General features: G+C 45.9%; 1 protein-coding gene across 1 annotated transcript; it reads right to left on the reverse strand.

Annotated features, from left to right (window-relative positions):
* Window positions 1-892: 892 nt before the first annotated feature.
* tmem175 (transmembrane protein 175) lies at window positions 893-15,717 on the reverse strand. Its single transcript, XM_039013834.1, has 11 exons — window positions 15,391-15,717; window positions 14,476-14,514; window positions 14,162-14,259; window positions 10,789-10,840; window positions 9,498-9,533; window positions 8,268-8,351; window positions 7,638-7,802; window positions 5,920-5,998; window positions 4,512-4,647; window positions 4,200-4,364; window positions 893-3,997 (listed from the first exon to the last, which is right to left on the reverse strand). Exons 1-11 carry the CDS (start codon window positions 15,589-15,591, stop codon window positions 3,487-3,489), a joined length of 1,566 nt encoding a protein of 521 aa, XP_038869762.1. The 5' UTR covers window positions 15,592-15,717; the 3' UTR covers window positions 893-3,486.
* Between the last annotated feature and the right edge of the window lie 1,095 nt (window positions 15,718-16,812).

Raw genomic sequence — 16,812 nt, forward strand, 5'->3', positions numbered from 1 at the left:
GAATAAATACTTTTTTTTCTCTCCCCTTTACAAAAATATACATCTCTTGATTTGTTTGTCTCTTGAATCTGAATTCATGAAGATATATTTTCACCAGTTAAACCCTCAAGGAAGCAAAAGAAAAATATCCTAAACTGGTTTGGTGTCGAACTCGGGGCCTGTATTTTCTAAGAGAGGACGACTGCTGATCCTGGATCATTTCTCTTGACGGAGCTATGAATGCAAGATCAGTATGTTATCAAAAAAAGACAGTGCCTTTAAAAAAAAAAAAAGCAGTTTATTGATTATTTTAAAAAGGACTTGCAGTGATTGACACGGCACTTGTATAGCTTAATCTCTTGGGACAGATGTACGTAAACATAACTGGTACTGTGGAATGGGGGGGGGGACGAGCAGCAGTAGCTTTGCAAAGAGAGAGGGTGGAGCTTCTCGTTCCAGTTCAGCTCATTTTAAAACACGCATGGACCCAGAACTTCAAGCAGCTGACCAATTACGCAAGACATTAGTTCGCTTACTTGAGCTCTAAAAGCAGACAACACTGAGGCATTCTGAATTAAAGTGTTTTTTCAACATCAAAACACAAAACAGTATTGCAGCATTAACAGTGACCTCTGACCTTTTTATAGGGGGGGGGGGGAACCGTCACATTCAGAATATTGCGAAAGAGAAAAAAAGGTTTTACATTTCAATATAATGTAACATTGCACATCTATATTAAATAAATCACTGTCTGCAACCATGTCTTGGTCATTTCATTGTATGTCATACTATATGATTTGATTTTACATGGCCCAGTAATGTAAAATAATTTCTGAAATGAATCTACTCTGAGGAGTACAGCATATTGTCTGGACAGATGAGAAATGGCTATTCATGAAGCACAACATATACATTTTTTTTTTTTTTTTTTTTTTTACTTCATTTACAAATGTAACCTAGCCTGATCAGAACGAATGCTACTAAATCATAACAAAATGGGACCTTTTTCAGCTAATGCCAGGCATACGCTACACATTTCCTATGAACTTGGGTTAGGATCATCAGTACGCCGGGATTCTCGTCGTTTGAGAGGTCAAGGACACAACGGATGTCGGCTCTTCCGTTCCCCAGACCTTTGTCGGCTATCCCGATTTTACATTTTCTGACATGTCTTAAAATGTTGGTCGTGCATCTTGTCGTATGAGCAGTGCTGTACGACGCGATTGGGCAAGGGGTCTGATGCCAATGAGAACGCCGCATGTGAGACCTAAAGAGGGACGCAACAACACGCCCGGTGTGGACCGAGGTGATGGGAGCCTGATTGGTGGAGCTGTGGAGAGAACACAGCTGCCTTTTCAAATGGGTGAGTTGGTGTTACATGGCCCGATGCCCCTAGATGACCAGCGTTTCATTTTTATTCCATTGGTCCTTAACGTGAAATCTCCGAACTCCACCAATATTACATCTGCGTTCCTACCAACTTCATGTCATTATTTAATATAGTCCTTATTCTGCGCCTCCATCGGTTTCTGCACTCCAATAAAACAGCTGTTTGTGTTATGACATTTTATTTCTATGACAACGGAGAAAACACTGGGCGGGATCAAGTAGGGAATCACGGTGTAATGTGAGCACCCACGTCCTGGGGCTGAACATGGACGGAATTAAAAGATTTGTGACGAGGGAGGAAAAAAAAGAAAAAATCAATCGGGAAATGTGAGCAATTCCAAGTTAAGATTTTAGAAGTATTGTAGTGTATGCCCAGCATAGGGATTTGCAATATTATGAGCTGACCCAACAACACATTGTGAGTACATTCCTGTGGACGGTTATTATAGTATTATAAACCCAGGGTCGTTACAGTGTAATGAAACAGGCAGGGAGCGGGTCTCGAACCCTCGACCTTCTAGCCCGAAGTCCGGCGCGCTATCGACTGTGCCGCAAAAGCATGCTCAAACGGCAGAGTCGATTTCCGCGCTTATAAACCCAGGGTCGTTACAGTATTCTGAACTGAAAAAAGTGAAGTTACCCTGTTGGTCAGATTCATGCTGTTCACTCACTGTTTCATGTTATAGGAAGGGGAAAAAAACTATTTGTAGAATTTATACTCGGTCAATATGAGCAGTGAGTGAATGTTGGACGGGCAGTGCACATGAGGACTTCCATGTTTATCTGCATGTTGGGAAGTGGACATGAATATTCAGAATGAATGAAACCCCAAAATTAACTAGCCTGAAATTCAGTCTGTGGTAACATTTCACTCCTTTGCCTCAGGGGTCACGTTAATGCAGAATTCTGCGTTGTTCACCACGGCCCCCCCCCCCCAAAAAAAATATATTTTAAAACGCATGAGTAAATAAGAATTTGTTCTAAACTGACTTTAAAATATATATATATATATATATATATATATATATATATATATATATACTTTTTAATGAGAAATATCTTGTTGCGTTTTGGAAACGCAGTTCTAAAATGCTTCTTATTGTAATTTCTGCTCGAGAATCAGACTAATTTTGTCCTTCAGTTGCACTTCTCCACTTGGATGAGAATTCACCAGCGGGCATTTTATCAGAAGACAGCGCTCTGACTGTGTAGCGTACTTTTCTCCGGTACAATGATTAACTTTAAGAAAAACATTAGGAGCTGGCTACATTCTTTCCGTGATAAACTGAAATCTGATGGCCATGCATCGTTTTAGCAAAAACAAATACCTTGCTTTTTCATTGTAAGCTCATTTACTTGAGTGACTGCTAGCCAAATAGCGTTTGCACTTCTGTTGTCATCTGATGAAAATGAAGCTGTTTTGTGAATGTGTTGCACTAATGTATTTCCTGTGAAGGAAAACTATATCTGCACGCCCCTGATCACTCTATTGAAGCAAACAACAACAGAAACTTGACTTTCAATATTAAAAACGCAGGTGAAATGGTTTAAAATGCAGATTTCTGAACTCTTAACACGACCCCTGTGCCTTGTCAGGCCAAACATGTTTGGAATATAATGTTGGCACAAACAGACTAGATTCTCAACGGTAAACAATAAACCATTATTCAAGAAGTCAGATAAAAATGGAGGGCTGTCAATTACATTGGTTGTACTCTCCACTTCTCTGGCTCAGTGCCATTTCCCTTAACTACCAGCTTACCGTGGGACCAATTCCATTCCATTTCACTTGACATTTAAACTTGACTTACGTAAACCAATTTGAAAAGAAAATTACTCATCAATACAAACTGAATGTGCAGTTCAAATGGAATCAACCTCAGAGGTCAAGACGAGCTGTAGCTACTGTACATCTGTCCGACAGACCACGTCCCCAGTCCAGAGCCTGTATTCACAAAGCTGATCTAGGATCAGCTACCCACTCGTCCATATAATCTTATTCATTATATACACATTATGATATAAATGTCAAAACTGAGCCTAGATCAGCACTCCTACTATGCAACATTTGTGAATACAGACCCAGAGCAAACTGACCATCTAGCTAGATGACAACCACTAAGTGATCATGGTATTGAAGGGCATCCTAGCCTCCTCTTCCTCCTCTTCCTCCAGAGCACTCCTCGTCTCCGGCCCATCGGGGCAGAATATGAGGCGCAGCAGCGCCAGCCCGCCTCGGACCAGCAGCCTCAGCAACAGGAAAGCAAACGGCACCGTAATCTCCATCAGGTGGAAAATAGACGCGCTGAACTTACTGAGAATACAGGTGAGGAAGAAGGTCCCCAGGGCCACGCACGGGTACAGCGCCAGCTTGGCCAACATGAAGGCGTGCTCGCGGCCGCCGTAACGCACATAAGGGTGTAGCGTCTCGCGTTCGCTGAACAACGCCGCCACCCAGATGGCGAGCTGGAAGACGCCGGCAAAGAAGATGATGACGCAGCTGATCTGGATGGCCTCCAGCTCGTTGCGGGAGTTACGGGGGAACTCGTGGGTCAGCTGGTAGGCCAAGGGCAGGCCCCCTACGAAGGCCAGAGAGAAGGTGTTGAGGAGGCCCATGAAACGAGTGGTCCTGGATGAAAAGAGAGAGACTGAGGTAAAGGTAAAACACCCACGTCACAGTCATTGTGAGTAAAACTTTCCCAAATACACAACAGTATAATTCTAATGTACTAATTTTCTTTGCCTTTAACCTGACAAATGCAGATGTAAAAAAATAAATAATAATAATTAAAACAATATTTAATTGATGAATTGAATTTGTTCTGTATTACCTGGTGACGTGAAGGAAGAGAGAGTGATGGACGAACCAGAGGAGAGCCACGGTAGCGAAGGAGCCAAAATAGGCCAGGTACTCTGGACCATAGTTCTGCAGGGCCGCCACCAGACTCCCACCATACTGTTTCTGGACCATCACTGGGTCGGGTACATTGTCCTCACTGGGGGGGGGGAGAGATGATCATCTTTACCATCATTATTTTACAGGGCTCCTCCCTGCTTAAATAAACATTTGACAAATTAGCATCATTTAAATTACAACAATATTCATCTTCGTCTGCCTGCCCGCTCAAACAGAAAACACTAACCATATATCTAAGATGAGTAGAGTAGCTACGATAGCGAACACGCCATCGCTGAAGGCCTCCACCCTCTCCTTGCTGAGGGGTTCGTTTGGATGGTACGTATAAAACATCATGGAATCTGGCGTCTCCTCCACCTGGCCTGAGAGGTAACAGCACATCAACATACACTACATGACCAGGAAGTATGTGGACACCTGCTCGTCAAACATCTCATTCTAAAACCTTGGGTATTAATATGGAGTTGGTCCCCCCCCTTTTGCTGCTATAACATCCTCCACTCCTCTGGGAAGGCTTTCCACTATATGTTGGAACATTGCTGCGGGGACTTGCTTCCATTCAGACACAAGAGCGTTAGTGATGTTGGGTGATTAGGCCTGGCTCGCTGTCGGCGTTCCAATTCATCCCGATGGGGTTTAGGTCAGGGTCTGTGCAGGCCAATCAAGTACCTCCAGATCGATCTCGACAAACCCTTTCTGTATGGACCTCGCTTTGTGCAGGGGGGCATTGTCATGCTGGAACAGTAAAGGGCCTTCCCCAAACTGTTGCCACAAAGTTGGAAACACAGAATTGTCTAGAATGTCATTGTATGTGGTAGCGTTAAGATTTCTCTTCACTGAAACTAAGGTGCCCGAACCATGAAAAACAGCCCCAGACCATTATTCCTCCTCCACCAAACTTTAGTTGGCACTATGCATTGGGGCAGGTAGCGTTCTCCTGGCATCCGCCAAAACCAGATTTGTCCGTCGGACTGCCAGATGGTGAAGTGTGATTCATCACTCCAGACAACGCGTTTCCACTGTTCCAGAGTCCAATGGCGGTGAGCTTTACACCACTCCAGCCGACGCTTGGCATTGCACATGGTGATCTTAGGCTTGTGTGTAGCTGCTCGGCCATGGAAACCCATTTCAGTTGACTGAGGGCAGCTTTAGCAGGGCAGAAATTTGACAAACTGACTTGGAAAGGTGGCATCCTATGACGGTGTCACGTTGAAAGTCACTGAGCTCTTCAGTAAGGCCATTCTACTGCCAATGTTTGTCTATGGAGATTGCCTGGCTGTGTGCTATATTTTATACACCTGTCAGCAATGGGTGTGGCTGAAATAGCCAAAACAACTCATTTGAAGGGGTGTCCACATACATACAGAAGTAAAGTCAACATAACCTGTGTAACACACAGGTGTATAACAGCAGTCTGGGGCCTTCTATATATTTGGACTGAACACAACAGATCTCTTCAACTTACAAATTAAATATATTATAATTTAACAGTAGTTAACATCTGTCTTCTTCAACCTCAATGTACTGTTAGGTTATTTGTTTATACCCAACATTAGACAATCTAAATAATAAAGAATCTCAACCTTATTGCAACCTAAAACGTAGCAATTAGCGTCCATGTATAACATACTCACCGATAGCTTTGCTGCGGCACCATTTTAGAGACTGGGAGATGTAAGGCAGGAAGATTACGATGGCTAGGATCACATAGGACTGAAAGACAACGGGAGAACGTCAGTAATGACATGGGACTGAAGAGATCATCTTGTTACAAGAGGCTAAGACTGATTGAATTATTACTAAATTAATTAAGCAGTTTATACAAGCAGACTAACAAAACATTGATAACAGATATCCCACTGGGAAAAAAACTGTTTGAATCAAAATGTATATCAGAACTAGATGTTGAACTGACGTGTGTACTCAGTGGGATAAGAGCTAACCGAGATTAAAAGATGGTACAGGTTTTTGTGACATCGCTAGGAGACTATGGACCGTCAAGTTACACCTCACTGGGTTAACAGTTCTAACAATACTACCCTGCATACCTCACTGGGGCAATAGTTCTAACAATACTGCCCTGCATACCTCACTGGGGCAACAATACTGCCCTGCATACCTCACTGGGGCAACAGTTCTAACAATACTGCCCTGCATACCTCACTGGGGCAATAGTTCTAACAATACTGCCCTGCATACCTCACTGGGGCAATAGTTCTAACAATACTGCCCTGCATACCTCACTGGGGCACCAGTTCTAACAATACTGCCCTGCATACCTCACTGGGGCAATAGTTCTAACAATACTGCCCTGCATACCTCACTGGGGCAACAATACTGCCCTGCATACCTCACTGGGGAAACAGTTCTAACAATACTGCCCTGCATACCTCACTGGGGCAACAGTTCTAACAATACTGCCCTACACACACACACCGCACTGGGGCAATAGTTCTAACAATACTGCCCTGCATACCTCACTGGGGAAATAGTTCTAACAATACTGCCCTGCATACCTCACTGGGGCAACAGTTCTACCAATACTGCCCTACACACCTCACTGGGGCAATAGTTCTAACAATACTGCCCTGCATACCTCACTGGGGCAATAGTTCTACCAATACTGCCCTACACACCTCACTGGGGCAACAGCTCTAACAATACTGCCCTGCATACCTCACTGGGGCAACAGTTCTAACAATACTGCCCTACACACCTCACTGGGGCAATAGTTCTAACAATACTGCCCTGCATACCTCACTGGGGCAATAGTTCTACCAATACTGCCCTACACACCTCACTGGGGCAACAGTTCTAACAATACTGCCCTGCATACCTCATTGGGGCAACAGTCCTAACAATACTGCCCTACACACCTCACTGGGGCAACAGTTCTAACAATACTGCCCTGCATACCTCACTGGGGCAACAATACTGCCCTGCATACCTCACTGGGGCAACAGTTCTAACAATACTGCCCTACACACCTCACTGGGGCAATAGTTCTACCAATACTGCCCTACACACCTCACTGGGGCAATAGTTCTAACAATACTGCCCTGCATACCTCACTTGGGCAATAGTAATACCAATACTGCCCTACACACCTCACTGGGGCAACAGCTCTAACAATACTGCCCTGCATACCTCACTGGGGCAACAGTTCTAACAATACTGCCCTGCATACCTCACTGGGACAATAGTTCTAACAATACTGCCCTGCATACCTCACTGGGGCAATAGTTCTAACAATACTGCCCTATACACAGCTCACTTTTTAGTCCCAGAGAAGAGGAAAAGGGAGAAGCGGAGAAAACAAAAAGAGGACGAGAGAAGAAAACGACTAACTTACTATCTGAAAGAAGATGAATGAGAAGATACTAGCGAAGAAGCACATGATGGGGACCCTCATGATGACCTTCAGGATGTGATGTTTATAGAACACCTGGTTCTCCGACACCTGGATCTGGTCGTTGAGCAGGAATGGGCGGCTGAAGCCGTACACCACTATAACAGCCTGGGGAGGGAGGGAAGGAGGGAAGTAGAGGGAGGGAGGGAAGTAGGGAAGTAGAGGGAAGTAGAGAGGGAGGGAGGGAAGTAGAGAGGGAGGGAGGGAAGTAGAGAGGGAGGGAGGGGAGTAGAGAGGGAGGGAGGGGAGTAGAGAGGGAGGGAGGGGAGTAGAGGGGAGGGGAGTAGAGGGGAGGAAAGTAGAGAGGGAGGGAGGGGAGTAGAGGGGAGGGAAGTAGAGAGGGAGGGAGGGGAGTAGAGGGGAGGGAAGTAGAGAGGGAGGGAGGGAAGTAGAGGGGAGGGAAGTAGAGAGGGAGGTAGAGAGGGAAGTAGAGAGGGAGGGAGGGGAGTAGAGGGGAGGGAAGTAGAGAGGGAGGGAGGGGATTCAACTATAGTTTTACTGTGTAATTACAGCAAGAAAAACAACATGTAATGATGCGGAAGGTTGTGAGTTAAGAAATGACCGTATCCTCACCTGAATGAAGCCTAACACCATGACGCAGGCACAGAACAGGAGGATTCCCAAGATGTTCTCAGGAAACGTCGCCATGAGGGAGAACTGCAGAGGGAAACAAATGATGTGTAAAAGGGACTGTGTTCTTACTGAACAAGTTCAGACAGCAACTCCCCATTTCATCAAGTCATCCTATTCAAGTAGGGCCGGGACCATACCAGCCAGTCAGCCAGTCAGTAGGGCCGGGACCATACCAGCCAGTCAAGTAGGGCCGGGACCATACCAGCCAGTCAGTAGGGCCGGGACCATACCAGCCAGTCCACCAGTCAGTAGGGCCGGGACCATACCAGCCAGTCAGCCAGTCAGTAGGGCCGGGACCATACCAGCCAGTCAGCCAGTCAGTAGGGCCGGGACCATACCAGCCAGTCAACCAGTCAGTAGGGCCGGGACCATACCAGCCAGTCAGTAGGGCCGGGACCATACCAGCCAGTCAGTAGGGCCGGGACCATACCAGCCAGTCAGCCAGTCAGTAGGGCCGGGACCATACCAGCCAGTCAGCCAGTCAGTAGGGCCGGGACCATACCAGTCAGTAGGGCTGGAACCATACCAGTCAGTCAACCAGCCAACCAGTCAGTAGGGCCGGGACCATACCAGCCAGTCAACCAGTCAGTAGGGCCGGGACCATACCAGCCAGCCAACCAGTCAGTAGGGCCGGGACCATACCAGCCAGTCAACCAGCCAACCAGTCAGTAGGGCCGGGACCATACCAGCCAGCCAACCAGTCAGTAGGGCCGGAACCATACCAGCCAGTCAACCAGCCAACCAGTCAGTAGGGCCGGGACCATACCAGCCAGCCAACCAGTCAGTAGGGCCGGGACCATACCAGTAGATAACATGATAGCAGATAACATGCAAAATATATGCAACATATTTTAAATATGTATGGTAACGGTTAGGGCCGGGACGGTATCGCGATACAAAACAAAATGCACATTTAACTTGTTTAGGAAAAAACGGCCTTAATGTTGGTAACAAACACGTTGGTATCCAGAATTACATGTATTTATTATCCAGGCAATACACGCAATATATTACATACAGCAGCTTTTTACAAGGACCAACGATTTGGTCTGCTTCATGTTTCCATTTCATTTTGCCATGGACAAAATATTGTGATACCTTACCCTATCAGTAAGTCAGTGTAAAGTTCACATCCCCCTGACTGACTGATCAAACATGATTCAGACTCACTGTGTACGGTAGAAAGGTGATAAGCATCATACAAGCCTAGAAGAGAAAAAGGGAAGGTTTAGAATGTTGTGACCACAGTAAAACACATGACTTCACTACATGGTGAATCATACCACCGTTACAATGACAGAAGTGAAACTGTTTTAGTGAGTTAATGAAAGGACATGTCCTATATCCAGACCAACTGGCCCGGTGCTATGATGCTATATCCTGACCAACTGGCCCGGTGCTTTGATGCTATATCCTGACCAACTGACCCGGTGCTTTGATGCTATATCCTGACCAACTGGCCCGATGCTATGATGCTATATCCTGACCAACTGGCCCGGTGCTATATCCTGACCAACTGGCCCGGTGCTTTGATGCTATATCCTGACCAACTGGCCCGGTGCTATGATGCTATATCCTGACCAACTGGCCCAGTGCTTTGATGCTATATCCTGACCAACTGGCCCGGTGCTATGATGCTATATCCTGACCAACTGGCCCGGTGCTTTGATGCTATATCCTGACCAACTGGCCCGGTGCTTTGATGCTATATCCTGACCAACTGGCCCGGTGCTTTGATGCTATATCCTGACCAACTGGCCCGGTGCTATGATGCTATATCCTGACCAACTGGCCCGGTGCTTTGATGCTATATCCTGACCAACTGGCCCGGTGCTATGATGCTATATCCTGACCAACTGGCCCGGTGCTATGATGCTATATCCTGACCAACTGGCCCGGTGCTTTGATGCTATATCCTGACCAACTGGCCCGGTGCTTTGATGCTATATCCTGACCAACTGGCCCGGTGCTTTGATGCTATATCCTGACCAACTGGCCTGGTGCTATGATGCTATATCCTGACCAACTGGCCCGGTGCTATGATGCTATATCCTGACCAACTGGCCCGGTGCTTTGATGCTATATCCTGACCAACTGGCCCGGTGCTTTGATGCTATATCCTGACCAACTGGCCCGGTGTTTAATGTTATATCCTGACCAACTGGCCCGGTACTTTGATGTTATATCCTGACGGTTCATGTCCCAAAGTGGGCACACCATATAAGGGGGGCAAATTGAGCCTTTGTGTTGTGATGTGGTGTGCTGCAGGGTGGTGTGCTGTGCTGCAGGGTGGTGAGGTGTGCTGCAGGGTGGTGTGCTGTGCTGCAGGGTGGTGTGCTGTGCTGCAGGGTGGTGAGGTGTGCTGCAGGGTGGTGTGCTGTGCTGCAGGGTGGTGTGCTGTGCTGCAGGGTGGTGTGCTGTGCTGCAGGGTGGTGTGGTTTTGAGAACCAGTAGTTCTTACTAGGTTGAGAAGTGCAAGGCAGTCATCAATACGTTCAATGACTTGAAATAACCTGTAAAAACACAGAGAGAAAGACGTGACCATCATCAAGTAATTAAAGAGCAGCAGTAAAATAACAGTAGCGAGACAATATACAGGGGCGGGGTACCGATACAGAGTCAATGTGCGTGGACACTGGTTATTTGAGGTAGTATGTACATGTAGGTAGAGTTATTAAAGTGACTATGCATAGATGACAACAGAGAGTAGCAGTGGTGTAATGAGGTGGTGAGAGGGGGGGGCACTGCAAATAGTCTGGGAAGCCATTTGACTAGATGTTCAGGAGTCTTATGGCTTGGGGGTAGAAGCTGTTTAGAAGCCTCTTGGACCTAGACTTGGCGCTCCGGTACCGCTTGCCGTGCGGTAGCAGAGAGAACAGTCTATGACTAGGGTGGCTGGAGTCTGACAATTTTTAGGGCCTTCCTCTGACATGGCCTGGTATAGAGGTCCTGGATGGCAGGAAGCTTGGCCCCAGCGATGTACTAGGCCATACGCACTACCCTCTGTAGTGCCTTGCGGTCGGAGCCTGAGTAGTTGCCATACCAGGCAGTGATGCTACTAGTCAGGATGCTCTCGATGGTGCAGCTGTAGAACCTTTTGAGGATCTGAGGACCCATGCCAAATATTTTCAGTCTCCTGAGGGGGAATAGGTTTTGTCATGCCCTCTTCACGACTGTCTTGGTGTGCTTGGACCATGTTAGTTTGTTGGTGATGTGGACACCAAGGAACTTGAAGCTCTCAACCTGTTCCACTGCAGCCTCGTCAATGAGAATGGGGGTGTGCTCGGTCCTCCTTTTCCTGTAGTCCACAATCATTTCCTTTGTCTTGATCACATGGAGGGAGAGGTTGTTGTCCTGGCACCACACGGCCAGGTCTCTGACCTCCTGCCTATAGGCTGTCTTGTCGTTGTCGATGATCTGGCCTATCACTGTTGTGTCATCGGCAAATTGAATGATATTGTTGGGAGTCGTGCCTGGCCATGCAGTCATGAGTGAATAGGGAGTACAGGAGGGGGCTGAGCACACACCCCTGAGGGGCTCCTGTGTTGAGGATCAGCGTGGCGGATGTGTTGTTACCTACCCTTACCACCTGGGGCCAGGAAGTCCAGGATCCAGTTGCAGAGGGAGGTGTTTAGTCCCAGGGTCCTTAGCTTAGTGATGAGCTTTAAGGACACTATGATGTTGAACACTGAGCTGTAGTCAATGAATAGCATTCTCACATAGGTGTTCCTTTTGTCCAGGGGGGAAAGGGCAGTGTGGAGTGCAATAGACATTGCATCATCTGTGGATCTGTTGGAGCGGAATGCAAATTGGAGTGGGTCTAGGGTTTCTGGGATAATGGTGTTGATGTGAGCCATGATCAGCCTTTCAAAGCACTTCATGGCTACAGACGTGAGTGCTACGGGTCGGTAGTCATTTAGGCAGGTTACCTTAGTGTTCTTGGGCACAGGCACTATGGTGGTCTGCTTAAAACATATTGGTATTACAAACTCGGACAGGGAGAGGTTGAAAATGTCAGAGAAGACACTTGCCAGTTGGTCAGCGCATGCTCACAGTACACGTCCTGGTAATCTGTCTGGCCCTGCGGCCTTGTGAATGTTGACCTTTCTAAAGGTCTTACTCACATCGGCTGCGGAGAGCGTGATCACACAATTGTCCGGTACAGCTGGTGCTCTCATGCATGTTTCAGTTTTATTTGCCTCGAAGCGAGCATAGAAGTAGTTTAGCTCGTCTGGTAGGCTCATTACACTGGGCAGCTCTCGGTTGTGCTTCCCTTTGTAGTCTGTAATAGTTTACAAGCCCTGCCACATCCGACGAGCGTCGGAGCCGGTGTAGTACGATTTGATCTTAGTCCTGTATTGACGCTTTGCCTGTTTGATGCTTTGTCGGAGGGCATAGCGGGTCTTCTTATAAGCTTCCGGGTTAGAGTCCCGCTCCTTGAAAGCGGCAGCTCTAGCCTTTAGCTCAGTGCGAATGTTGCCTGTGATCCATGGCTTCTGGTTGGGGTATGTATGTACGGTCACTGTGGGAGCGACGTCATCGATGCACTTATTGATGAAGCCAATGACAGATGTGGTGTACTCCTCAATGCCATTGGAGGAATACAGGAACATATTCCAGTCTGTGCTAGCAAAACAGTCCTGTAGTTTAGCATTTCCTTCATCTGAACACTTTTTTATTGATCTCGTCACTGGTACTTCCTGCTTTAATTTTTGCTTGTCAGCAGGAATCAGGAGGATGGAATTATGGTCAGATTTGCCAAATGGAGGGCGAAGGCGAGCTTTGTATGCGTCTCTGTGTGTGGAGTATAGGTGGTCCAGAGTTCTTTTCCCTCTGGTTGCACATTTAACTGATTTAAGTTTTCCTGCATTTAAGTCCCCGGCTACTAGGAGCGCCGCCTCTGGGTGAGCGTTTTCATGTTTGCTTATGGCGGAATACAGCTCATTCAATGCTATCTTAGTGCCAACCTCTGACTGAGGGGGTATGTAAACAGCTACGAAGAATACAGATGAGAACTCTCTCGGTAGGTAGTGTTGTCTACAGCCTATCATGAGAAACTCTACCTCAGGCGAGCAATAGCTCGAGACTTCCTTAGATATCGTGCATCAGCTGTTATTTACAAAAATACATAGACCGTCGCCCCTTGTCTTACCAGACGCCGCTGTTCTATCCTGCCGGTACATCGTATAACCAGCCAGCTGTATGTTGATATTGTCGTCATTCAGCCACGACTCCGTGAAGCATAAGATGTTAAAGTTTTTAATGTCCCGTTGGTAGTTTAATCTTCCACGTAACTCATCGATTTTATTGTCCAAAGATTGCACGTTTGCTAGCAGAATTGAGGGAAGTGGGGGTTTATTCGACCATCTTCAAATTCTCAGGAGGCCCACCGCCTCCTCTTCACGCAGATCGGGGCCTGTTCCCGAGGAAGCGGTGTATCCTTCGCGTCGGGCACGTCAGAGTCGTGAAAGAAGAAAAAGGATTCTGCTAGTCCGTGGTGAGTAATCGCAGTCCTGATGTCTAGAAGTTATTTTCGGTCATAAGAGACAGTAGCGGCAACATTATGTACAAAATACGTTTTTTTTAAAAGTTACAAACAACACAGATAAACAAACAAAAAAACAGCTGAGGGCCACATAAAACGTCTGTCTTCTGCTCCGGCGCCATCTTACTTAATCCAATCTAAATGAGTTTGATGGGTGAAACTAGTCCTGTGGTAACCTTAACTTACACCTATCCAATCAATATAGGCTAACTTTGTGCTTACCTCAAGAGAACAAGAAACAATGGATTATTTGAACAGGGCATATGATAATCATGACCTATGACCTCACCTGATATGAGCAGCCCATGCTACGGTCACTATGAGGAAGGTCATCAGGTACACAGCTATCTTGGTGGTGAGCAGAACCTGCAGACTCTCCTTCAATTCCTACCAGACAGACAGAGATACCTTTTCATTTAAGCGTTTCATCAGATGTTTCTGAATCAATTTTCAGAATATATTATTGGACATATTCTATGCTATATATATATATATATATATATATATATATATATATATATATATATATATATATATATATGTGTGTGTTATCGCGTTATTAGCCTGCATATATATTATAGCGTAACTACAAGGTTTACCTACCTCGTTATCTTGGACCTTTGTATGTGCAACAGGTAATATCTGCAAATACATAGATAACATCAAATCAAATTGTATTTGTCACATGCTTCGTACACAACAGTGAAATGCGTACATACGGGTAATTTTCCAACAATGCAGAGTTAAAGATAAACATTAAAATATAAATATTTTTTAAATAGTGTGATTAACTTGTTGCTCCATTCCAATAAATATCGAGGGTCTTATTCAGGTGACATGATGATCGACGCTTGGTTGCCGCTTGACAAATAATAACAATCAAATCAAGCTAGCTAGACTATTACCCACACCGTATCTGCGAGCTGTTGGCTATAGCGCACGTACCAAGATCAGAGTGGGCACATTCGCTATATAACGCAACATTTTGTGACAGAACCATCAGTAGAGTTGAAAATGCGATAGAAACACATTTCATTTATATATTTTTTTATTCCGTGCATGGGAATTGAAACGCAAAAGTTATGTGCACCACGTCATCACGCACACGCTTTTAATTCACAACAGGTCAATTTGATGGAAACATGTTCATTGTTTTTAATGCGTATTTTTGAATATTCGCATGAAAATCTGTCACCAATTGAATGGAAACATGGCTAATGGCTGCCATTTTCACCCTATTCTGGAACTTTGAGGGTTTATGAGTTATGCCCCTCTAGTAATTTAATTTGATTTCGATGGTTAATAGACTGCTACCAGGCTAGAAATGTACTGTAATGAAACAGCAGGGAGCAGGTCTCGAACCCTCGACCTTCTAGCCCGAGGTCCGGCGCGCTATCGACTGTGCCGCAAAAGCATGCTCGTGCGGCAGAGTCGATTTCCGCGCTTATAAACCCAGGGTCGTTACAGTACATTATGTCCTCAGAGTTTCTTAAAATGTCCCTGCTTCTCCCTACCTACCATAACAGTGGCTATGATTGAGATGAGCGCATCACTGTACGCCAGTAGCCTGTGGGAGGACTGCGTACTACTGTGTCCATCCCTCTCCGACGGTGTAACACTCTCCATGAACGAAGAGCCATGGCTTCTTAATATCCTCTTTTTCTCCATCTCCTCGTCAACATGATGCTCTATGATCTCGGTGTCGCCGTTTTCTCCCATTTTAACCGATGACGGCACTATTCAAGTGACAAACTGGGTGGACGGGCGGTGGAGCTGCAAACATCCGAGCACGGGATCTTTGTTTGCAAATAAGAATGACAGCTGAGCTGAGTGGGATCGTGAAGATACCGGAAGAGCCAGTCTTGGGAAGTACTGCGCAGATGCATGATTTGAGATCAACGAATCCTCAAATCAGAACTCTTCAAGGAAGTGACTAGCCAAACGTAGCTGGCAGGAAGTGACAAAAACACTCCGCATGTGCGTTCGCCAAAAGGCTACTACATAATTTAAAGATCAAATTTGTATAAAATAAATAATATGCTTATGAGTACGTTTATAGACGTGCTTCAAACCGCCAGATATGTAGTCTATTCATCCATTGTTTCATTGATTCCATCATTTTGGGTGCGTTCCAGGTGGTCTTTATTGCAGTCAAACTGCAGAAGACCAGATCACACAAAACGTCTAAGGAACCAAACACCACATTAGTTTATGACAGAGCATTCTTCTGAGATATGACCAATGACTTAGCGGTGAATGGTCAGTGATTACTTCACTAGTCCAGGTGTGTGTGTCTCAAATGGCACTTTATTCCTTAGTGGAATACTTCAAATCAAATTTCATTGGTCACATACACGTGTTTAGTAGATGTTATTGCGGGTGTAGCAAAATGCTTCAAGCAATACTTTTGACTAGAGCCTTGTGGGCCCTAGTTGGCCCTTAGTAATTAAATATCTAGTTTGCATGTGTAACAGTATAAATTTAGTACTGTCCCCTCGCCCCGACCCGGGCGCGAACCAGGGACCCTCTGCACACATCAACAACTGACGCCCACGAAGCATCGTTACCCATCGCTCCACAAAAGCCACGGCCCTTGCAGAGCAAGGGGCAACACTACTTCTAGGTTTCAGAGCAAGTGACGTAACTGATTGAAACGCTAGTAGCGCGTACCCGCTAACTAGCTAGCCATTTCACATCCGTTACACATGTCAGCCACTCACATCCCATTAGTTTTTCTCCTGTCTGATATGATAGTTTCCTGTCTTTAAGAGGTTAAAAAAAACTCTCTCAAAGAGATCTGTATGTCAGTGTAGCATATACACAACCAAGATAACAGAGATGACAGTGTTTGTCAGGCGATTCTGAAGTCCAAGAGGTTGAAAACAAACCTTTCTGACGATTCGGCAACATGTGTCAATACGAAGACCAATGTAAAAGTAT

Source organism: Salvelinus namaycush, chromosome 18, assembly GCF_016432855.1.
Source record: "Salvelinus namaycush isolate Seneca chromosome 18, SaNama_1.0, whole genome shotgun sequence".
In the NCBI taxonomy this organism is placed as follows: domain Eukaryota; kingdom Metazoa; phylum Chordata; class Actinopteri; order Salmoniformes; family Salmonidae; genus Salvelinus; species Salvelinus namaycush.